Genomic DNA, 25221 nt, shown 5'->3' on the forward strand with positions numbered 1-25221 from the left:
TTGTACATTTTTGCTGAAGTGTTGTCTGGTCTGTTACATTGCTCAGAACTGTTGAACCAACTCAATAGGTGGCCTGTCACGAACCAGTGTGTCTTATGTTCTGGTTGAGGTGTTCCCCTCAACAAACAGTAACTGGCGTAGTCTGGTAGTTGTGCCATTTTAGCTAAGGTGTTACTACAATATACTACGGTCATGTCTGCAAAAACACTACAGTAAATACTAGTCACGTAGGCGAAAACACTACAGTAAATACTAGTCACGTAGGCGAAAACACTACAGTAAATACTAGTCACGTAGGCGAAAACACTACAGTAAATACTAGTCACGTAGGCGAAAACACTACAGTAAATACTAGTCACGTAGGTGAAAACACTACAGTAAATACTAGTCACGTAGGCGAAAACACTACAGTAAATACTAGTCACGTAGGCGAAAACACTACAGTAACTAAACTGTATACTACAGTCATGTCCGCAAAAGCAGTAAAGTGAACACTATAGTTTACATAATACTACAGTATTTAGACTAGTATACTATATATATTTTTTTTTCATGTGGGTGTGTTGTGTCAAAGCTGGCATGTTGTGAATCAGGGTGGCTAAAAACATCTGGAGGAAATGGTAATGCGAATAGTTTTACAAACTTGAAAACAGTTTTGTTGACGCACAAATTCTATGAATGAACAACATCAGACCGAAGATGTTATTTAAGCATTTTAGAAGACTCTGATTCACAAGACAATGAACACAGGTCTCAAATTCTACTGTGCAACTAACTGTGTAGGCCTGGATTCTTTTCACACTGTGACATCTGGATGAATAATACCCCCCTCTCCCCCGACCTTATTAGCCTAACAATTTTGCTTCTGTATACAACCACACTGGTGAATGACTCAGAGAAAAAAAATGCCATTCACACTCAGGAAGCAGCTAGTCTGAGCTCTTTTCAATTTTACAGTGCATGCATAACTCCCCCGCTTCATTAAAACCGCAATGATAAATTGTCATATTCAACACTACAATTTCCTGAGTGCAAACCAACCTCATGTTCTTTTTCTTTTTGTGTGACCCCTTTTCATTTATCTTAATTGGGAGTTACAGGTACAATATACAAGGGAAAAAAACAAAAATAAGTGATCCTACACCCCTAACCTCCCATCCCATTCACCCAACCCAGCCTCCCTTTGAGCACAGAAAACACTCCACATACCACCACTTCCCCTGGGCCTGACAGCAATGACAGTAAAATAAAAAACAAAAATTAAATGCAAATACACAAACATAAACAGTACCAGTAAAAAGTTTGGACACACCTGCTCATAACAGGGTTTATATTTTTCCATTAACAGGTGTGCCTTGTGGAATTTCTTTCCTTCTTAATGTGTTTGAGACAATCAGTTGTTGTGACTAGGGGTGGTATACAGAAGATAGCCCTATTTGGTAAAAGACCAAGTCCATATTATGGCAAGAACGGCTCAAATATGCAAAGAAAAACGAAAGTCCATCACTACTTTAAGTCAATGCGGAACATCGCAAGAACGTTTTAAAAGTTTCTTGAAAGTTTCTTCAAGTGCAGTCACAAAAACCATCAAGCGCTATGATGAAACGAGGACCACCACAGGAAAGGAAGACCCCAGAGTTACCTCTGCTGCAGAGGATAAATTCATTTGAGTTCACTGCACCTCAGAATGCAGCCCAAATAAATGCTTCAGAGTTCAAGTAACAGACATCTCAACAACAGCTGTTCAGAAGAGACTGCGTGAATCAGGCCTTCATGGTCGAATTGCTCCAAAGAAACCACTACTAACGAACACCAATAATAAGAAGAAACTTGCTTGGGACAAGAAACATGAGTATAGGACATTAGACCGGTGGAAATCTGTCCTTTTGTCTGATGAGTCCAAAATAGAGATTTTTGGCTCCAACCGTGTCTTTGTGAGACGCAGAGTAGGTGAAACGGATCATCTCCGCATGTGTGGTTCCCACCATGAAACATGGAGATGGGGTGATGATGGGGAGGTGCGTTACTGGTGACACTGTCAGTATTTTATTTAGAATTCAAGGCTCACTTAACCAGCATGGCTACCACAGCATTCTGCAGCGATACACCATCCCATCTGGTTTGTGCTTAGTGGGACTATCATTTGTTTTTCATGAGGACAATGACCCAACACACCTCCAGGCTGTGTAAGGGCTATTTGACCAAGAAGGAGAGTGATGGAGTGCTGCGTCAGATGACCTAGCGTCCACAATCAGCCGACTTCAGCCCAAATGAGAAGGTCTGGGATGTGTTGGATATCGCAGAGTGAAGGGAAAGCAGCCAACAAGTGCTCAGCATATGTGGGAACTCCTTCAAGACTATTGGAAAAGCATTCCAGGTGAAGCTGGTTAAGAGAATGTCAAGCGCGTGCAAAGTAGTCAAGGCAAAAGGTAGCTAATTTGAACTTGCACTTACATGCACTGGTTGGTGTCATTAAAACTTGTTTTTCAACCACTCCACAAATTTCTTGTTAACAAACTATAGTTTTGGCAAGTTGGTTAGGACATCTACTTTGTGCATGACACAATACATTTTTCCAAAAATTGTTTACAGACATATTATTTCACTTATGATTCACTGTATCACAATTCCAGTGGGTCAGAGGTTTACATACACTAAGTTGACTGTGCTTTTAAACAGCTTGGAAAATCCCAGAAAATGATGTCAATTAACCTATCAGAAGCTTCTGAAGCCATGACATCATTTGAGTCAATTGGAGGTGTACCTGTGGATGTATTTCAAGGCCTACCTTCAAACTCAGTGCCTCTTTACTTGACATCATGGGAAAATTAAAAAAAATCAGCCAAGACCTCAGAAGAAAAACATTGTAGACCTCCACAAGTCTGGTTCATCCTTGGGAGCAATCTCCAAACGCCTGAAGGTACCACATTCATCTGTACAAACAATAGTACGCAAGTATAAACACCATGGGACCACGCAGCCGTAATTCCGCTCAGGAAGGAGACGCGTTCTGTCTCCTATAGATGAATGTTCTTTGGTGCGAAAAGTGCTAATCAATCCCAGAACAACAGCAAAGGACCTTGTGAAGATGCTGGAGGAAACCGGTACAAAAGTATATATATTCACAGTAAAACAAGTCCTATATCGACATAACCTGAAAGCCCGCTCAGAAAGGAAGAAGCCACTGCTCCAAAACCACCATAAAAAAGCCAGACTACGGTTTGCAACTTCACATGGGGACAAAGATCGTACATTTTGGAGAAATGTCCTGTGGTCTGATGAAACAAAAATAGAACTGTTTGGCCATAATGACCATCGTTATGTTTGGAGGAAAAAGGGGAGGCTTGCAAGCCGAAGAACACAATCCCAACCGTGAAGCACGGGGGTGGCAGCATCATGTTGTGGAGGTGCTTTGCAGCAAGAGGGACTGGTGCACTTCACAAAATAGATGGCATATTGAAGCAACATTTCAAGACGTCAGTCAGGAAGTTAAAACTTGGTCGCAAATGGGTCTTCCAAATGGACAATGAGCCCAAGCATTCTTCCAAAGTTGTGGCAAAATGGCTTAAGGACAACAAAGTCAAGGTATTGGAGTGGCCATCACAAAGCCCTGACCTCAATCCCATAGAAAATATGTGTGCAAAACTGAAAAAGCGTGTGCGAGCAAGGTGGTCTACAAACCTGACTTAGTTACACCAGCTCTGTCAGGAGGAATGGGCCAAAATTCACCCAACTTATTGTGGGAAGTTTGTGGAAGGCTACCCAAAACGTTTAACCTAAGTTAAACAATTTAAAGGCAATGCTACTAAATACTAATTGAGTGTATGTAAACTTCTGATCCACTGGGAATGTGATGAAAGACATAAAAGCTGAAATAAATCATTTGCCCTACTATTATTCTGACATTTCACATTCTTAAAATAAAGTGGTGATCATTACTAACCTACGACAGGGAATTTTTACTAGGATTAAATGTGAGTTTAAATGTATTTGGCTAAGGTGTATGTAAACTTCCGACTTCAACTGTATATACATATATATATATATACAGTGGGGCAAAAAAGTATTTAGTCAGCCACCAATTGTGCAAGTTCTCCCACTTAAAAAGATGAGAGAGGCCTGTCATTTTCATCATAGGTACACTTCAACTATGACAGACAAAATGAGAAAAAAAATCCAGAAAATCACATTGTAGGATTTTTAATGAATTAATTTGCAAATTATGGTGGAAAATAAGTATTTGGTCAATAACAAAAGTTTCTCTCAATACTTTGTTAGCATGATGCTGCCGCCACCATTCACCACCGTAAGTATGTTATAGGCCAGGTGATGAGCGGTGCCAGGTTTCCTCCAGACGTGACGCTTGGCATTCAGACCAAAGAGTTCAATCTTGGTTTCATCAGACCAGAGAATCTTGTTTCTTATAGTTTGTGAGTCCTTTAAGTGCCTTTTGGCAAACTCCAAGCGGGCTGTCATGTGCCTTTTACTGAGGATTGACTTCCATCTGGCAACTAACATAAAGGCCTGATTGGTGGTTCTGCAGAGATGGTTGTCCTTCCAGAAGATTCTCCCTTCTCCACAGAGGAACTCTGGAGCCCTGTCTGAGTGACCATCGGATTCTTGGTCACCTCCCTTTCCAAGGCCCTTCTCCTCCAATTGCTCAGTTAGGCCGGGCGGCCAACTCTAGGAAGAGTATTGCTTGGTCCAAACTTCTTCCATTTAAGAATGATGGAGGCACAGCCTTTATGGTAGATTAGCCAGATGGAAGCCACTCCTCAGTAAAAGGCACATGACAGCCCACTTGGAGTTTGCCAAAAGGCACCTAAAGGACTCTCAAACCATGAGAAACAAGGTTCTCAGGTCTGATGAAACCAAGATTGAACTCGCCTGAATGCCAAGCGTCACATCTGGAGGAAACCTGCCATCATCTCTAAATTGAAGCATGGTGGAGCAGCATCATGCTGTGGGGATGTTTTTCAGCGGCAGGGACTGGGAGACTAGTCCGGATCAATGGAAAGATGAACGGAATAAAGTACAGAAAGATCCTTGATAAAAACCTGCTCCAGAGCGCTCAGGACCTCAGATGGGGGCAAAGGTTCACCTTCCAACAGGACAACGACCCTAAGCCCACAGCCAAGACAACACATTTGGGACAAGACTCTGAATGTCATTGAGTGGCCCAGCCACAGTTCGGGCACTTGAACCCGATCGAACATCCTGGAGAAACCTGAAAATAGCTGTGCTCCCCATCCAACCTGACAGAGCTTGAGAAGATCTGCAGAGAAGAACATGAGAAACCCCCCAAATACAAGTGTGCCAAGCTTGTAGCATCATACCAAAGAAGACTTGAGGCTGTAATCACTGCAAAGGTGGTTCAATAATGTACTGAATATAGGGTCTGAATGCTTATGTAAATGTGATATTTAAGTTGTACATTTTTTATAAATGTGCAAACATTTCTAAAAACCTGTTTTCGCTTTGTCATTATAGGGTATTGTGAGTAGATTAATGGGGGGGGGGGGGACTATTTAATCAGTTTTAGAATAAGGCTGTGACCATCAAAATATGGAAAAAGTCAAGGGGTCTGAATACTTTCAAAATGGCACTGTATACATATACATATTATTTTTGTATGTATGTGTTGGGCTTTATAGATGTATGTGCTGGGCTTCAGCTGAGATTATTCTTACAGAGTATATACACTACCGGTCAAAAGTTTTAGAACACTTCCATTTTTATAGTTTTTACAAAAGTTCACACAGTTTGTCTTAATGTACTCTGAAATGAAAGCATATAACATATAAACAATTGGAGACAGAAAATAAATCAGGGAATCTTTTTGTTTAACAAAATGTTATCGTCAAAGTAGCCACCTTTTGCAGACATAACAGCCGAACACACATTCTTTCTACAACGGAAATCAAATATAGTTCAGAAAGTTCTTCCCAACACTGTTGCAGAAGTTCCCACAAATGTGTTGCACTTGTAGGTTGCTTTGCTTTCATCCTTCTGCCCAGTTCATCCTAAACCAGCTCGATGGGGTTTAAGTCTGGAGACTGTGCTGGCCATTCCATGATGTGCTGGCCATTCCATGATTTGAAGTTTACAGTCTTGTTCTTTTCTTATAAGGCACACTACAGTTCAAAAGTTTGGGGTCACTTAAAAATGTCCTTGTTTTTGAAAGAAAAGCACATTTTTTGTCCGTTAAAATAACATAAAATTGGTCAGAAATACAGTGTAGACATTGTTAATGTAAATGACTATTGTAGCTGGAAACTGCAGATTTTTTATGGAATATCTACATAGGCATACAGAGGCCCATTATCAGCAACCATCACTCCTGTGTTCCAATGGCACGTTGTGTTAGCTAATCCAAGTTCATAATTTTAAAAGGCTAATTGATCTTTACAAAACCCTTTTGCAATTATGTTAGCACAGCTGAAAACTGTTGTGCTAATTAAAGAAACAATAAAACTTAGACTAGTTGAGTATCTGGAGCAGCAGCATTTGTGGGTTCGATTACAGGCTCCAAATGGCCAGAAACAAAGACCTTTCTTCTGAAACTCATCAGTCTATTGTTGTTCTGAGAAATTAAGGCTATTCCATGTAAGAAATTGCCAAGTAACTGAAGATCTTGAACAATGCTGTGTACTACTCCCTTCACAGAACAGTGCAAACTGGCCCTAACCAGAATAGAAAGAGTGGGATGCCCTGGTGCACAACTGAGCAAGAGGACAAGTACATTAGAGTGTCTAGTTTGAGAAACAGACGCCTCACAATATCACAAATGGTAGCTTCATTAAATAGTACCTGCAAAAAAACAGTCTCAATGTCAACTGTGTCATGACGTTGGTTTATGACAGTCATAAATACCTCTTACCCCCTTTTTCCTCTCGCTACCCTACTGATGTTACATTTGCAAACCCTTGGTTAACATAGAGATTCTGGGAACATCAGAAGGTGGGGGGAAATGAACAATAGTCTGGTAATCTGACCAATTGAACATATATGCGGTGGTACTTAATGAATATGATGTCAGTTCAGTTGTCATCTGAGACATTCTCATCAATGATAAGATGACAAACTCTACAGTGGAAAGTCTACACATCCAGAGTTATCGGATTCACATGGAATTGTTGTTCAATTTAAATGTTTGAATATGAAATTATTCATGATGGGATGAAATGTGATTTTAGCTTCTAAAATGTAAGATTTGGGTTTTCATAAGATAGGGCTCTGCTCAATCAGTGGCCCGCCCTTTTCAAACACGCCCTCCTCTACCTTCCTATATAAGCCCTTAGGATCAAGCAATATAACCTCCTGTTCCGAGGACGTTAGGACGACGGTCCGATGTCAGAATGGTTCAGATAATAACTACAGAACGAAGCCAACATCAGCGTGAGCTTTGGTTGCGAATGGTATGAACTTTGAACTCTTATTCACTACAGAAGTGATACCTTCTAGCCGTTGAGTTAGCAACAGCTGCTGCAAACGAGGGTTAGGAAGGAACAGACAGAGTATCCCGTCTACCACACCACGACATTACTACAACGAGTCAATTTACCAGCAGAGACATTCTTCAAAGGACTCGGTTGGGCAGCACGGCCTTCCATCTACCACCAACCTACTGAAGCGCAGCTCAGAGTAAATATTTATTGCATTTTCCTTTTCCAAATGGGCAGTAATTTAGAATGCATAAGATACTGTATTTATGATAGCACAGCTTCGCCCTTTGTTCCTCAGTCTTCCCGCTCTTTCACTCAAACCCAGCTCCTTTTCTTTTGTGTAACAAGCTGTCATATCTGTTCCGCCCACTAGGGACGTTTTCCTTTATGACGTCATTTGTATTCAAATTATGATTTAATTGTGTGTATGTGTAATTCTGTGTGATTAATTAGGTATTCAGTAAACTAATAATTAAACCCAATTTTGTATTGCTGATTCAAATTGTTAGCCAGGGTTCGTGCAGATAACCAAGAATTTACAACTTTCAGATGAGACTGAATTAAGATGACGATTAATATTGACTGCTATTGATGTAAAATATTACTAGATCTTTAAGAGTTTTTTCGGAAGATAACAGCTCTATAAATATTATTTAGTGGTGCCCGACTCTCTAGTTAATTATATTTACATGATTAGCTCAATCAGGTAATATGAATTACGGAGAAATTATTTTATAGAATAGCATGTCATATCACATCAATCCGGCATAGCCAAAGACAATTGACAATTGTGAAGAGGCGACTCCGGGATGCTGGCCTTCTAGGCAAAGAAAAATCCATATCTCAGACTGGCCAATGAAAAGAAAAGATTAAGATGGGCAAAAGAACAGACACTGGACAGAGGAACCCTAGAAAGCCAACATCCCGGAGTCGCCTCTTCACTGTTGACGTTGAGACTGGTGTTTTGCGCTTACCTTTGTACCATTTCAGGTTATTCACTGGACTTTAACTGCTTAAATTTCAGTAAAAACTGGAAAAATGGGGATGTTCTAAAACTTTTGACCGGTAGTGCATTTGTGCAGGCTGCAATTTTTCCTTGACTAACACCAATCATTCTCACTGTTGTTAATTATAATGTTGTAACGTCTAATAGTAACTGTATCCACTGGCGAATTGGGAGGAAGGTGATTGCCGTCTAAGAGCCAACATCTTTTTTTGTGGCAGTGCTGCCTGCCAGCAGTAATCTTCTCTGATTGATTGAGAGATTCAAGGACCCATCATCATTGAGTAACACAGTCATATTTACATTCATGCACTTTGAAATGTATGTTTTAACTTTGTCCCAGAAGCATTTAATTGAAGGGCACTCCAACATCATATGAAGAAATGTGCTTAGCTGATGTGAAGGGACACAGTGAACAGGTAAGAGTTGGAGCCAATTTCATTGTAAAATGTTTCCTTGGTGTTAAATACAGTCTGTGAACAAAGGTTAAATGTTTGATGGTTCGGATTACGGGATGCCAAGGTAAAAATGTTCCATATTCTGTTCCAGTTAAAGTGCTGTTCAGATTCACTTAGATCTGTGGATCATATTTTAATGGCTAGCTCAGAATATGAGCTTTCCAAAAGTAGATTATACATTATAGAGATCAGTCCTTTCGGGAACCCAGATAATTTATTTATAAATCCCATCATTGGATGGTTCGGTAGTTGGGTTTCCCAAGAGTCCCTAGGCCAACATAGCTGACCTAAGTTGTAAATATAGAAAAAAGGAGTTGCCTGGTAATGTGTCTTTCAAATCTTTACTCTCCATGATATTCGGTAAGGGTACAGACTACACATTTGGACCTTTGGGAGGATACAAAAGGCCGTCCTCCAGATCACAAGGCATTATTGTGAAATATGACATGTCTAACAACGCTGCAAGTTTTTTTTTTTTACCTTGACATGTGGAACAGGCGTTTGAACGGAAAATACTGTATCACCATCTGCCACTAGCGACAGTAAGCAGCGGGGAAGCAGAGCCAAGCTTGACTACACTGTTCTCCCAGAGAAAGAAGCAGCACACGGGCACCGGATGAAATGATTCATGTCAAGTACAAGATTCCATTATGAAATGTTAAGTTAACAAGACCTCGTTGGGTAACACCGGCTGGCTAAAGAATAAAAATTATCCTGTAGGTGTGAACACATTTATAATAAGCTATTAGTAGGACTCCCTCCTATAGTAGATATGAGTTGACCACCCCAACCATAATATCTGTAATAAACTTATGGACCATCATGGTCATACAATGCTAATACAAGTTCTCCTCACGTAGTCAAAAGCTAAGCTTTGGCTGCATATACTGTATGCAACGGTAAGTCATCTCTTTGCCATTACATACTGTACAGTAGGTTATATGTAGTCTTAGCAAGAAGTTGTTCTTCACAGCACTGAGTCAGACGTGGGTAGAATGGCATTCCAGAAAGTTCTCTCCACAGCTGCTTGGCCTTTATAGACAGCAGGTGGGCAGGCGGCAGCTTGAAAGTTTATTCTCCCTCCCTACTGAAGCAGTGGGGGAGACAGAGAGGGAGAGAGGGTAGGCATCACGCTGAGTCCAGCAGCCTGACTGGGCCTCGTTCACCTTGAAACAAATTAGCTCGCGCCTAGCGCTCGTCTCTGCCTGGGTCGAGCCCTGCAATCTCCACATACACCAACACGAGCCTGTCAGCCTGAGTTTCACAAATAAGGAGGGGTCGAGGGAGGGTGATAAGCCAGCGTATTTAGTTTGAAAGTGAGATGCAGGTGTGACATATGCCTGGTAAAGGAAGGTTAATGGTGGATTGGCCCTCTGAGACAAAGCAGACTGAAAAGGAGAGGAGGCTCGTGTTAAGGGCCTGACTACCAGGGCTATGTCACTCAAACAGTAAGAGAGAGCACAACAAGCCAAAAGATGGGTTGGGATATGTTGGCAACATCCACAGACCAGATGATAATGATATCTGGCATGAACATCAGCAAAGGAGAGCATGGTTACCGTGTGCTAGCAGGGCACACGACAGCAAATGGTGTGCAGTGTTGTACGGTATACCAGTACCACGGTAATACCACGGTACCAAAACACCATGATACTTATGATACCAACATTTCAGAATATAAGTATTTCGCTACACCCGCAATAAAATCTGCTAAATATGTGTATGTGACCAATAAAATTTGATTTTCATATGATACTACCAAGTTTTTCAGCCCTACCGATCTAAAGAACCGGTTGGCGCCGCTATAAAATGTTTATAAAGTCAATTTTGTTTTATGAATTCAGTTGAATTTAAGCAAGTCACTAGTCTCTTGCATGCACAGATCCAATAATATCCACTTCACTTATAAGCGCTTATCACGTGGCAGCTGTAATCAGCCAGACGCATCCCCTACATGCCCGACCCCTCAGAGCCAATTTATGCTTGATCCTAAAATGTAGTCAGTATGGAGGGTGTGACACAATTGTGGAGCCTCCGGAGGCATGCAGAGGTCAAATTTTACTCTGTACCGCACCGCTGTGCGCCTCCCAATTTTGATTGGTTGATGGTAGGTGGGGGCAGGAGGTCCTGTATAACACAAAGTAATTTCCTTGACAACAGCTATGCTCAACAGGCCATATGGCGGCGCACATATGACTCAGTGTCTTCCGGGTTAAGGGAGGGTTTGGCCGGGGTCGGCCGTCATTGTAAAATAAGAATTTGTTCTTAACCGACTTGCCTAGTTAAATAAAGGTTAAATAAAAAAAAAACAGCTCTGCACGGCGAAGCATAAATATCCTGACTTCTGCAGTGGCCATTTCACAATAAATGCTGCACGGCCAAAGCATGGCGTGCCTGAACTCACCTGCTTCTCTCCGTCCTCTCTTCACGCGGGTCTATTCCTCCGTCAGTTTTTTTTTGTAAATAATTTAGCCGTGATGTCGAGCGGGGATGCAGACCCAGATCAGTCTTCTGTTGTTAGATTTGTACATTTGTTACATTGGAGCAGTGTGCAAAGCGAACAATGTTGATACATTGTATAATTTAATTGCCTGTTATAACCAAGAGCACAGACCAGTCTGAGTGGATTTCGCAAGTTCACTGTCATGCAGCCTCAGAGTCAGTGGGAAAATGGAGCACCACTTGGCGACAGGCATACTTGCAGCTTTAGAGCGAAGAAAACGGCTGTCTCCTAGCCTAAATTGTAAAAAACATAACAATACCCATATTACCCCAGGTGCCTTTTTATATCATTTCACAACCGTAACGTGGGCCGTTTTAATTCACGAGTCGCTAAATATTGGTGTGATAACAAACAATGTTGTTCAGTAATGTTAACTAGCTAGCTAACAACCTGGTAATTTGACAGTAGGTTTAGGCAAATTTGATTGGCACAGGAAGAAAGGAAAAGGGTCTGCTTCAAAAGGTAAGATTCATTCAGGGCTAATGTAAGCCTAAACTATCTAGAACAATCTATTTCTTTCTGATGCTCCTTAAATTCAGTGTGGTGCCTAACGTTTCAAAAGTTGGGAGCAGTGTGTGTTTGTGGGAGAAAGAGTGGTGTGTGTTTATGAGAGTGAGGGAGACAGAGAGAGGAAGAGAGGGAGAGTGTGTGTGCGTGTGTCTGTGTTAACTGAATCAGATTCCAAGAACACAGGATGAGATGTTACTATCCTTTGTGCAAGCACAAGAGTAAAGAAGGTTCCATGAGGTGTTTTCCCCTTACTGACATGCAGGTCCTTATGAATGTATATCACAGGAGGTTGGTGGAACCTTAATAGGGGAGGACGGGCTCCATCAAACACATGGTTTCTATTCGTTTGATGCCTTCCCATTTGCGCCGTTCAAGTCATTACTATGAGCCATCCTCCCTTCACTAGCCTCCGCTAATATTCCGGGAAGACCTTAGCAAATATGAGCAAATCAGCCATTCTATGCAGTATTCCATTATACACTGAACAGTATGAAGTCAAATTCAATGTGTTGTAACGTGAACAAGATTCCGGGGTGGGGGGGAGAACAGGATGCTTGGCCACTGATTTTCCCCCCACCGTGGTATCACGTTACTACTTGGTGTCGTGATACGTGGCCTGGTATCGTATTGTTTGTAAAATGTTGGTATCAGTGTGCAGTGCATGCTTCCTTGCCATAGAGGGAACAAGGAATCAACAAAGAAATGGCGCTGGAGGGAACGGCCTCCCTTTTACCAATTGTGCTATTATGTGGGTTTTTTCATGATATTTGTAAATTATTTTGTACATAATGTTTCTGCAACTGTATCTTATGGCAGAAAAGAGCTTCTGGATATCAGGACAGCGATCACTCACCTCGGATTATTCAAAGATTTCTTCAACAACAACAAGCAGGACTCACACGATATTCTCCAAACACCCCACAGGGCAGACATCCCAATTATTCGCAAATAGAAGCGACGCAGATGGACAAAGAGCCGGATGCCTCGTCCGGACCCGGAGAAGACAACTAGGAAAGCTGCCGTTACCGTCAATATTACTTGCCAACGTGCAATCATTAGACAATAAACTAGACGAGGTAAGATCACAAATATCCTACCAAATGGACATCAAAAACTGTAATATCCTATGCTTCACGGAATTGTGGCTGAATGACGACATGGATATTCAGCTAGCGGGATACAACGCTGCACCGGCAGGATAGAACAGCACACTCCGGTAAGACGAGAAGGGGGGCGGTCTGTGCATATTTATAAACAACAGCTGGTGCACGAAATCTAAGGAAGTCTATAGATTTTGCTCGCCTGAAGTAGAGTATATTGTGATAAACTGCAGGCCACACTACTTGCCTAGAGAGTTCTCAGCTATACTTTTCGTGGCTGTTTATTTACCACCACAGACAGATGCTGGCACTAAGACCGCACTCAGTCAGCTGTATAAGGAAATAAGCAAACAGGAAACCACTCACCCAGAGGCGGCGCTTCCTAGTGGCCGGAGACTTTAATGTAGGGAAACTTAAATCAGTTCTACCAAATCTCTATCAACATGTTAAATGTGCCACCAGAGGGAAATAAATTCTAGATCACCTGTACCCCACACACAGAGACGCGTACAAAGCTCTCCCTCACCCTCCATTTGGTAAATCCGACCACAACTCTATCCTCCTGATTCCTGCTTACAAGCAAAAATTAAAGCAGTAAGCATCAGTGACTCGGTCTATAAAAAAATGGTCAGATGAAGCAGATGCTAAACTACAGGACTGCTTTGCTATCACAGACTGGAACATGTTCCGGGATTCTTCTGATGACATTGAGGAATACACCACATCAGTCACTGGCTTTATCAATAAGTGCATTGAAGACATCGTCCCCACAGTGACTGTACGTACATACCCCAACCAGAAGCCATGGATTACAGTCAACATTTGCAGTGAGCTAAAGGGTAGAGCCGCTGCTTTCAAGGTGCGGGACTCTAGCCCGGAAGCTTACAAGAAATCACGCTATGCCCTGGGACGAACCATCAAACAGGCAAAGCGTCAATACAGGGCTAAGATTGAATCATACTACACCGGCTCCGACGCTCGACGGATGTGGCAGGGCTTGCAAACTATTACAGACTACAAAGGGAAGCACAGCCGCGAGCTGACCAGTGACACGAGCCTACCAGACGAGCTAAATCACTTCGAGGCAAGCAACACTGAGGCATGCATGAGAGCATCAGCTGTTCCGGATGACTGTGTGATCACGCTCTCCGTAGCCGACGTGAGTAAGACCTTTAAACAGGTCAACATACACAAGGCTGCGGGGCCAGACAGATTACCAGGACGTGTGCTCCGGGCATGTGCTGACCAACTGACAGGTGTCTTCACCGACATTTTCAACATGTCCCTGATTGAGTCTGTAATACCAACATGCTTCAAGCAGACCACCATGGTCCCTGTGCCCAAGAACACAAAGGTAACCTGCCTAAATGACTACAGACCCGTAGCACTCACGTCCATAGTCATGAAGTGCTTTGAAAGGCTGGTCATGGCTCACATCAACACCATTATCCCAGAAACCTTAGACCCAATCCAATTTGCATACCGCACAAACAGATCCACAGATGATGATATCTCTATTGCACTCCACACTGCCCTTTCACACCTGGATAAAAGGAACACCTATGTGAGAATGCTGTTCATTGGCTACAGCTCAGTGTTCAACACCATAGTCTCCTCAAAGCTCATCACCAAGCTAAGGATCCTGGAACTAAACACCTCCCTCTGCAACTGGATCCTGGACTTCCTGACAAGCCGCCCCCAGGTGGTGAGGGTAGGTAGTAACACATCTGCCACGCTGATCCTCAACACTGGAGCTCCCCAGGGGTGCGTGCTCAGTCCCCTCCTGTACTCCCTGTTCACCCACGACTGCATGGCCAGGCACGACACCAACACCATCATTAAGTTTGCTGACGATACAACAGGGGTAGGCCTGATCACCGACAAGACAGCCTATAGGGAGAATGTCAGAGATCTGGCCGGGTGGTGCCAGAATAACAACCTATCCCTCAACGTAACCAAGACTAAGGAGATGATTGTGGACTACAGGAAAAGGAGCACCGAGCACGTCCCCATTCTCATCGATGGGGCTGTAGTGGAGCAGGTTGAGAGCTTCAAATTCCTTGGCGTCCACATCAACAACAAACTAGAATGGTCCAAAACACACCAAGACAGTCGTGAAAAGGGCACGACAAAGCCTATTCCTGAGCAGGTAACCAAATGGTTACCCGGACTATTTGTATTGTGTGCCACCCCCACCCCCAACCCCTCTTTTACGCTGCTGCTACTCTCTGTTTATCTTATATGCATAGTCACTTTAACTATATATTCATGTACATACTACCTAAATTGGCCCGACCAACCAGTGCTCCCGCACAGTGGCTAACCGGGCTATCTGCATTGTGTCCCACCACCCGCCAACCCCTCTTTTCACGCTTCTGCTACTCTCTGTTCATCATATATGCATAGTCACTTTAACGATACCTACATACTACATCAATAAGCCTGACTAACAGGTGTCTGTATATAGCCTTGCTACTCTTTTTTCAAATGTCTTTTTACTATTGTTTTATTTCTGTACTTACCCACACACACACACACACACACACACACTTTTTCCCCCCGCACCATTGGTTAGAGACTGTAAGTAAGCATTTCACTGTAAGGTCTACCTGTTGTATTCGGCGCACGTGACAAATAAACTTTGATTTGATCATTACCAAAGTTCTGTCGTCCTTAAGAGCAGGTTATCTAGCCAACACATTCATATAAACCCATTCATTCGTCGCACCTCACTGACGTACTCCCACTGAAACATTTGCAAACGAATCTTGCCTTTATGCAGGGCTTCCAGGCTGTAATACCATAAACCGCACCACATAAGCATAAAACTGCTGAAATGTTCCATGTACAGCCAAGCGAGACATTGTTGATATGATCTCATTAACAGTATGCAATATATGAGCTCAGCTTTAACAAGGGGAAAGGAAAAAAAGATGTCAAAAGGCTGGAGACAGAGAGACAGAGAGAAGAACAAACTAGTAACCCTACTGTCTAGCGTCTATTTCGGTCTTCATTATAACCATGTTCAAGTCTAGCATGCAGCCCATTATCTTTCACTGAACACAGACTCTATGTAAGATTAAAAACTCCATCTCTAGGAGTCAAAACACTTCTCCTGTACAGTATATACAGGCTGTAACATTATCAAAGTTGGGTAGAACTTTGTCAAACTTCCAAATCGGAGCACTTAGGAGGTTAAAAATGGATGAACCCCTGTACTTTTTGGTTGCCATGGCGCCTAATGGCAGCCTGTGTAGTTTACTCCTGCTAATGTATCCGTAAAGATTTGTTTTATTTGTTCATATTATGTGCATTGTTTTTAATATATTTTATTTTTTTATAGATAATAAAGTATTGAACACATTTATTTTTACCAACAAGTTAGTTTATTTTTATCAACTCCTTTAATCAACTAGCTAATTGTTGGGATTCGAAAACCAGCCCAAATCTTCAAAGAGCATCATCTAATTTTCTTTCAGGCTGGAACAAAGACTCAGAAACGGCAGCAACCCTCATTCACTACACAGAAGGGGTTAGGAAACTATTACTCAAACTAAAGTGTTGTGTGTGCACTCCCAGTGAGTGCAGTACAACATGCCCACCGGAGATGGATGACTAAAGACACTGGCCACGTCTCTGCAGGCTGCTCCTCAGGCAGTTTGAAACACCGCGAGACCCACAAGGCAAATCTGAAAACGCAGAGTGGATTTCAGTACCTCTTCAGACACTTCATGCAGCTCCTGTTCCATCTACAGCTCCCTTGCCTATCAGAATGGAACTATTTATTGTCTAGTCTCTCACTAATAAATCCCTCCTGCTGCACAACCACATAGTAGACAAGGAGCTTGACATGTGCCTAACTGAAACCTGGCATCAGCCTGGGGTCTACTCAGCCATAAATAAGGCATGCCCACCTTCCTCAGCACTGGCATGGCCATCATATGCCAAGTTGAACTGAAAAGGTCCCACCTGCCTGAACTGTGCTCTTTTGTATGTCTCGCTGTAAAATCCAAACGCTCTACTCCACCTCAGCCAACATTGTGATTCTAGGAGACTTCAATATCCACGTTGACTCTCCCTCATGTCACTACTGCTGAGTTTCTGAGTTGACCTGAAGCTACTTGTTGATGCCACCACGCACACCTGTGGGGACACTTGACCTGGTCATCACGGACTCTGCCCCAATCAACGACATGCAGGTATATGACCTTAGTGTGTCTGACCACAAGGTTGTCGCACTGGACTTGACATCCCTTCCCCTTTAACCAAGTCCAAGCATGTGTTTCCAGAACTGGAAAAACATCGACCCAGCCAGCTTGTCAGAGGACATCTTGAACCTGTCTCCTCCAGCTTTTTCGTCAGTGAATGAAACTGTGGAGGTTTACAACCAACCCCTGAGCAGTGTGCTTGACCTCCATAAAAATATTAGACATCGCATTCGCTCGCTTAGCTCCCTGGTTTACTCCAGAACTGAGAAAAACTAAATCCACTGGTCGCATCATGGAACGGCATCTCAGAAACTCAGACTTTATTGTCCACAAATGGGCCTTTCAAGAGCACCATACAGCCTATTCCAAGGCCATGAAAGAGGGGCGGTCAACATTCTACTCCAACCTCATCAATAAAAATCCTGGAAACTCAAAGCACCGGTTTCCCACCATAAACCATCTTTTGAAAACCCAGTCCCAGATGGAGACAGCAGAAGAGCAGTGTAACAGCTCTTTTTTTTTTAAACAAAGGTTAGCAACATCAAATCTTTCATCTCCTGCTCTACTACTCCGTCTCCTCCCTCCCTCGAGCCTCCACGAACGCCACCTCAGCCCCTCTCCTGTTTCATTGACCCAGGGAGGTATTAATGAAAACCTACTCCTGTACTTTGGATCCTATTCCAAAAGCCCTGCTCAAACCATGCATCCCTGCACTGATAACCCAGATTGTTAACCACTCCCTCCAATCTGGCAGTGTCCCACCTGCATTTAAGACCACGGTCATCAGCGGTCTTCTGAAGAAGCCCACCCTAGACCCAGAAGTGCTAACCAATTACAGGCCAATACCCAACCTCCCCTTTCTCTCCAAGGTGTTGGAAAAAGTGGTGTCTGTACAGCTCCAGGACCATCTCAATCAGAATATCCTGTTTGAGAAGTTCCAGTCAGGTTTCCAGCCAACACCACAGTACTGAAACAGCCCTACTCAGGGTCACCAACAACCTGCTGATGGCAGCTGATGCAGGCACTCCGCGTCTCCTGATCCTCCTGGACTTGAGAGCAGCGTTTGGCGCGGTCGACCACCCCACCCTCCTGGAATGACTCCGGGACACCATCGGAATATCTGGACCACCAGCTCTGAGCTAGTTCCACCCAGACAGGATTGAGTATGTGTCGCTAGGTGGGTCCAGGTCCCGGACCCACCACACCAACTGTGCAGTGTCCCACAAGGATCGGTTCTTGGACCAATCCCCCTCGGTCGTTTCATTACCCTGCATGGAATCTCATTCCACTGCTATGCTGATGACACCCAGCTGCAGTGGTGGAAAAAGTACCTAATTCTCATAGTTGCATAAAAGTAAAGATAAGTCACCCAGTAAAATACTACTTGAGTAAAAGTCTTTAATTTTAAATATACTTAAGTATCAAAAGTAAAAGTATAAAATAATTTCAAATTCCTTATATTAAGCAAACCAGATGGAAAGATTTTCGTGCTTTTAGAATTTACGGATAGCCACGGTCACACTCCAACACTCAAGACATAATGAACTGGGATGTTCTCTTAAGTGCGTGAATGGGGCCATTTTCTTGTCCTGCTAAGCATTAAAAATGAAACAAGTACTTTTGGGTGTCAAGTAAAAAGTATATTATTTTCTTTAGAAATGTTGTGGAGTAAAAGTAAAAGTTGTCAAAAAATAGTAAAGTACAGATTTTTTTTAAAGAAGAAAAATATTTCAGTAGCACTTTAAAATATTTTTACTTTAAAGTTATTTACACCACTGCCCAGCTGTCAGTAAAAACTGCCCCAAGTCCCTATGATGCATGTGCCGCCTGAACACCTGCTTTGAGATAAAGGGATGGATGAAGCAACTGAACAGCAATCCCTACCAGGTAACTCGCCAATAACACACCTCCAATCTGTGTGTAAAGCTTGATTCCTCACTGACCTTTGACAACCACATCAAACAACTGTGTAAAGCCTAATTCTATCACCTCAAGAACATTGCCAAACTCCATCCCACCCACACACAGTCTGATGCAGAGAAGCTCAACCATGCCTTTATCTCTTCAAGGCTGGACTATTGCAACGCACTCATCGGGATCCCTGGCGGGAGTCTCCAGAAGCTCCAAAACATCCAGAACAACACTGCCAGGATCCTGATGAGAGTGCAGAAACACCATCACATCACCCCCATACTGGCATCTCTGCACTGGCTCCCAGTCTCATTTCAGATTGAAATTAAAACCCTCCTGCTGACTGTCCTGTGTATTTATGGCAATGCCCCTCCTTATCTTAACAAACTGTTCTCCGCCATTAACCCCACCCTCGGGTCAAGTGATAGCCTGCCAAGCCCCCAGGACCAAGCTCTGCTCCTTGGGGGACCTTTCTTTTTAGGAAGGCTTTGACGATAGCTGTGCTCCTTGGTGTCATTGTAGCGCCAGCTGTGTATTTTGTGTCAGTTGCCATGTCTAGTGTCAATTTTTTCCCATTTTTATTTTATGCACAGATTATTCTGTAAAATGAAAATAATTATTATTACTTGTATTCTGTGGGAGCGTTCATGCTCCAAAATGGACTGCTAGGTTGTTTGTTCTGTGCAGCAAGCCGATCCGAGCTTTATGGCATTACGTCAAATAGTGTTTACACAAAGTGGGGCTGCCGTATTTGGACAACACTAAAACTGAGGTGTGGGAATACTGAAGGGGTGTTCTGTTGTTGACCATTTCAAATTCTGGCAATGAGTGTACAAACAGGAATTAACACAAAACACTATACATGTACAAATAGACACTGGAATTATCACAAAAGCAAGCCAATATACGTGTCCAAGCTAAACCCCACAGCTATTCATAACACAACTAGAATATACAGTAAATGGTGACGTACTAGTCTCATATTTGAATGAGCTGATTGCATGTAGTTGTAAATGTCCCTATGTTCAATGCAAATTCTGACCGTCTGGCGATGATAGTATCTTGCATATGTGGTGGAGGGGAGATATTGTGTGTATGTCCCAAAATATACCCTATTCCCTATATAGTGCACTAGTTTTGACCAGAGCCCTATGCACTACATAGATAATAGGGTGCCATTTGGGAAGTAGCCCAACACATGCAGTAAAAATGTGTCATAGAGCACCAGAGAGAATGTGAACATAATTTCAGTGGCTGCTCTGCTACATTAGAGGAACTCGCCTATTAGGCAGAGCACAGCCCAGAGCAGAGCACCAATGGCAGGACTCCCAAACCAGGGACCATGCTGAGGAGGATTCAGGTAAAATATGCATCACACCGACTAAATACAAGGTATTATTGGAAAGGCTTTTAGGTCATTATACCGACTAGAGCATTTCTCTTAGAAGCACTATGAGATGTGTTTACCAATCAAAATGAGATTTTACCATTCCAATTTTACTGTTGCATTATGTGCTACTGTTGATCTTGAAGTAACAGCCTTCAAAATCCTTTTCATTGTGCAGAGTAACAGTTCCCCACTGGAGACCGGGATTCTACTGTTCTCCCACTTGCCTGTCTACCCCCTCTGTTTCCAAATGTCTAAAGATGAAGTGTAGAATGTAAAATATATATATTTTTTAAACTTAAGTAATAAAAATATGTTATCTATCCCAGAACCACTTATGTTTTCCAGTGGAGTGAGATAACCAAGCTGCATGTTCAGAAAAAAGCCAATCATCTGTCATATCTTGTTGCTCCGGCTCTGATTTCCCTAGCTTATCTCCGGCAGTAACCATGGCGATGCAAGCCATACAGAACATCCTCGTTATCAGGGTCCTAGAGGACTCGCTGGAGAGTGGTATTTTCGTGGTGACCGTCCGCTGTGGAGACCGCCTCCTGCTGGACTTCTGGTGCCGGAAGCACCCATTTTGGAACAGCCAGGTGGAACAGACAGACATCCAGTGCCAGGCTGGACCAGAGCCAAACCAGGGGATGGATTTTGTTCTGCGGGCCCTTCACAGAGCGCCTAACCTCCCCAACATACACTATTGGGGCCCCTTTGTTGTCGGCCTGTGCCTGGACGCGCTGCTCTTCCGTTTTCGCCTCCCTCCCGAAACGCTCGGTGGCGGTATAGAGGAAGTGATGCAAGAATGTGGCGAGCTGGTGCTCATACGCTGAGGGGGCTCTGAACTGTATTGGTGGCTATAGCATATCATTCTTTCCGACTTGACTTTACTGGGCAGCTCTGACTCAGACATGGCCGAGTCAGTCAGTCAGTCCCAGATGGAAGCCCAGCCCACCCTGGTTCCTCTGGACTGCACTGTGGTCTCCCACCATCCCACGCCCACTCAGTTATATCCACCATCCAGCCATCCATCCATCCCTCCCCCTTCCCTGTTCCTTTGCCTGCTCTGTGTCTGCCCAGAGAAAGCCACCACCACGACATCACTGGCCTGACCACAGAGGCGATAGTGGGAAGAGCCGAACCGCTTTATAATGGAGGAGTCACCACTTTAAAAGGCAGTGTGGTGAAGCCGGATGAAAGATGAAAGAACAGACACTCTGGTTTAAGACTGGAGAAACAAAGCCTGAGCAAACAAGGCTAGTAGAGGGGGAGGAGAGGAGGAGGAGAGGGGGGGAACAAAGGAGAAAATGGCACCCTTGCCTTGCCCAAATTAGACTGACCTCCTTTCTAGGGAAAATATGGTCCTCAAAGGCCGATATCACACATAGTTACTCCAAGAGAACATTTTATGACAAGCCATAGGCAGTTAAAACAGAAAATTAGAAAACTATTTGGAAAGCGCAAACAAAATATTACTCAAGCGTATCACCCACCACCCCAGCCCTGTAGCCCCGACCAGATACTTACCATCATAGGTAAAGTAGGCCCCGTCCTTGAAGACTACGACCGATGGAAGCTCTGGCAAAGTCACTGACTGGATGGTGAAAACACATAAAAACACATAATTCAAAGCGAATTCCATAAATCATCCCTTACTTTCTTAATTTATGGGCACCTGAACCATACGAGACAGCAGTCCTATTGGCGGCAAGCCATCCTAGCAAACTGTGGACCTCATGCCAAATAAACCTGCAAAAGCAGCATGCTCACAGGCTTCACTGTCCCTATGGCATTTACCATATCATACTGCATGGAGAATGTCACAGCAGCACTCCTGGACTTTCACTTGTGAGTGCTGCCTTGTGTTCGACTAGCTAGCTATACGACTAAAACAATTATCTAAATCACAAGAAATCCCTCATTAGAAAAGTGATGAGAATGAAACTTTCAAACGCACCGTTGATAAGTTCTCCTCTCTGAAATGTTATGTGGGGAAACAACCTAGCTGAAGAGCCAGGGAACATGCCACATTCTCAAGGCCGTTACCTCTGGTAAGACGTCTTCAGACGCAGAGAAGAAGTACGTATACACAATCAGCTCCGCAGCCATGTCGATATACTTCTCCTGCAAACGAGAAAACACAAGTTGCAAGCTTCTTCTTCCCTGAGAATTGCCCTCTGTGTTAACTTGGTTTGGGACATTTATCAAGGTCGTCTAGCACGTTGTATAAATGGGCCTTTCCTCACTCAGAGCGCTTGGCAGCAGCGGTGTGGGCAGGAGCTTTATGATCCAATCAATAAATTCTAGCTAAATGCCATGACAGCTTTCAGTGGCATTGATTGGATGTTAAGATAACATTTCAGACCCACAGAGAAGTGATAAACATATGGGGGGGAATGCATATCGAATTACTCAGAAAGCACAGTTAAATCAGGATGGTAGCTAACCAATACGCCAATGTAGTATGGATCGTCTTACTATATAATGTGTACTCTGTGAGAGCTCCAACCAAGAATTCCAATTTCTTTTTACACCTCTGAATGGCAAATAACCTACTTGAACTGACTGGAATAAATGTATCGTTAACAAATTCCCATGATCACACTGGGAGAATATGAATCCTACTATGATTTCATGCACCGAATTACTTAACATAAATGTTTGTTGATTTTTATATTTTTCACTCAAAATGTCTGAAGGTATTGGGTCAAAACAACTTTGCACATATTATATTGCTACATATTGTTAACACTCTCACTCCACACTTGGAGGTTATGCTCTGTCTGGACCAGAGAAACTTCCAGAGCCCCTACCTTGAGTGGAGACTCCCCGCCGAAGTATACAAAGAGCACGTCATGTCTCTTCATCATATGGTCAAACATCTGCTTGCTTGGAAGTGCTCGGACTGCTGGCCTGAAGAGGACAGAAGACAAGCACACAAACAGAAACACTATAGTTTGGATTATAAGATAATGTGTTTGCCATTAGTTAAAATTGCCTTGAGTTGAGAAAACGTTTACAAACAAAGTGAAACAGAGAGGAACTAAGCTGAACATCTCATATTAGAACACTAATTTATTTATTTCTACGGACTGCCTACTGAACACGGCCATGTTTCTTTTCTAGTTGAACTCTAGTTTAATGTGTATGGTTCTGGTGCCATCTAGTGAACATCGCAGAAGCATGCAGTCAGAGGTGAAAACCCAGCCAGGTCTTTGACCCACCATTCCGACTGATCAGTCATCATGGGTCTAGTTTGGATTTTCCCGATAGAAAGGAATCCCCTCAGGCTAAGCTATTGACTGGCATTTGAAGAGACTTTAAAGGGCTAGGGTGGAAATTCACTGCATTCTTTTTTACATTTATATAAAAAATAAAAAAAATGTCACACCCTTTTTCTCCCCATCCAATTGTTAGTAGTTACTATCTTGTCTCATCGCTACAACTCCCATACGGGAGTCGGGAGAGACAAAGGTTGAAAGCCATGTGTCCTCCGAAACACAACCCAACCAAGCCGCACTGCTTCTTAACACAGCGCGCATCCAACTCGGAAGCCAGCCGCACCAATGTGTCGGAGGAAACACTGTGCACCAGGCACGGTGGTTAGCAGGCTATGCACCCGGCCCGCCACAGGAGTCGCTAGTGCACGATGAGACAAGAATATCCCTACCCGGCCAAACCCTCCCTAACCCGGACGACGCTAGGCCAATTGTGCGTCACCCCATGGACCTCCCGGTCGTGGCCGGTTGCAACAGAGCCTGGGCGCGAACCCAGAGTCTCTGGTGGCACAGCTAGCACTGCGATGCAGTGCCCTAGACCACTGCGCCCTGGAACTTCACTGCATTCTAAGGGGGAGACATTTGTTGTATAGAGTTCCCATACAGCGTAATGTCCTATGTGTAGCCCATACAGCATAATGTCCTGTTTAGAAGACCACAGTATTCAGGGCATGTATAGTCATTTTTGTCCGATCATATCTATTCATATAGACTTACATAAGTGATTATGTATTCATTTATATCACCCATAAGAGATGTTGAAGCAACAGCGCATATGGTAAGAGTCCTACGACTTACCCTGCTACCCTGTTGGCGAATTCTACGATGTCATCCTTTGTCCTTGGCCCCTTGTAATTATAGGCAAGATCACCCTTTAGCCTGAGAAAGGAGGAGAGTGAGTGTGGCGGTGAGAAAGAGATTGAATAACACCAAGAAAAAGACTGTGAATTTCCTTCTTTATGCCAGTCCTTTTGTGAGGAGAAATGGACAGAATGGTGCATTTGCATGAGAGAAAAACAAGATAAAAGCCTTTCATTTGGCCCTTTAATTGTTATGCTCGGTATCTAGTGCTTGTATGTGTGCATTCTGACAACCCACTCTGGGGTTGCTCTTTGTAGTGCTGTGAAAAGGCATGATAACAATACCAAAGCTAAGAGAGATTACACTTCTCCAGCAAGTGTGAGTCAAATCCAAAATGACTCAAACCAAAATGTGATTCCAATCCAGAGGCAGGTCCATGGGTCAAAGTGATCCCTTTACCCAGAGGTCAGGGCTGTATGTATCAAGCATCTCAGAGTAGGAGTGCTGATTTCAGATCAGGTTTGCCTTTAGATCACAACTAATTACATTACATGGGCAGGGGTAAACCTGATCCAAGATCAGCACTCCCACTCAGAGATACTTGACACGTTCAGCCC

At 43.3% G+C, this 25221-nt stretch overlaps 1 protein-coding gene across 2 annotated transcripts in view; it reads right to left on the reverse strand.

Annotated features, from left to right (window-relative positions):
* The window catches only part of LOC139367136 (protein disulfide-isomerase TMX3-like), a 62012-nt gene that overhangs the window by 23740 nt on the left and 13051 nt on the right, over window positions 1-25221 (reverse strand). For both annotated transcript variants that reach the window (XM_071105201.1, XM_071105202.1), the window contains exons 6-9: window positions 24602-24682; window positions 23339-23438; window positions 22572-22649; window positions 22053-22119 (exon numbers count right to left, since the gene is read on the reverse strand). In XM_071105201.1, the coding sequence (XP_070961302.1) occupies window positions 22053-22119; window positions 22572-22649; window positions 23339-23438; window positions 24602-24682 (326 nt within the window). The remainder of the gene's footprint in view (window positions 1-22052; window positions 22120-22571; window positions 22650-23338; window positions 23439-24601; window positions 24683-25221) is intronic.

The sequence above is a fragment of the Oncorhynchus clarkii genome, chromosome 15 (assembly GCF_045791955.1).
Source record: "Oncorhynchus clarkii lewisi isolate Uvic-CL-2024 chromosome 15, UVic_Ocla_1.0, whole genome shotgun sequence".
Lineage (NCBI taxonomy): Eukaryota > Metazoa > Chordata > Actinopteri > Salmoniformes > Salmonidae > Oncorhynchus > Oncorhynchus clarkii.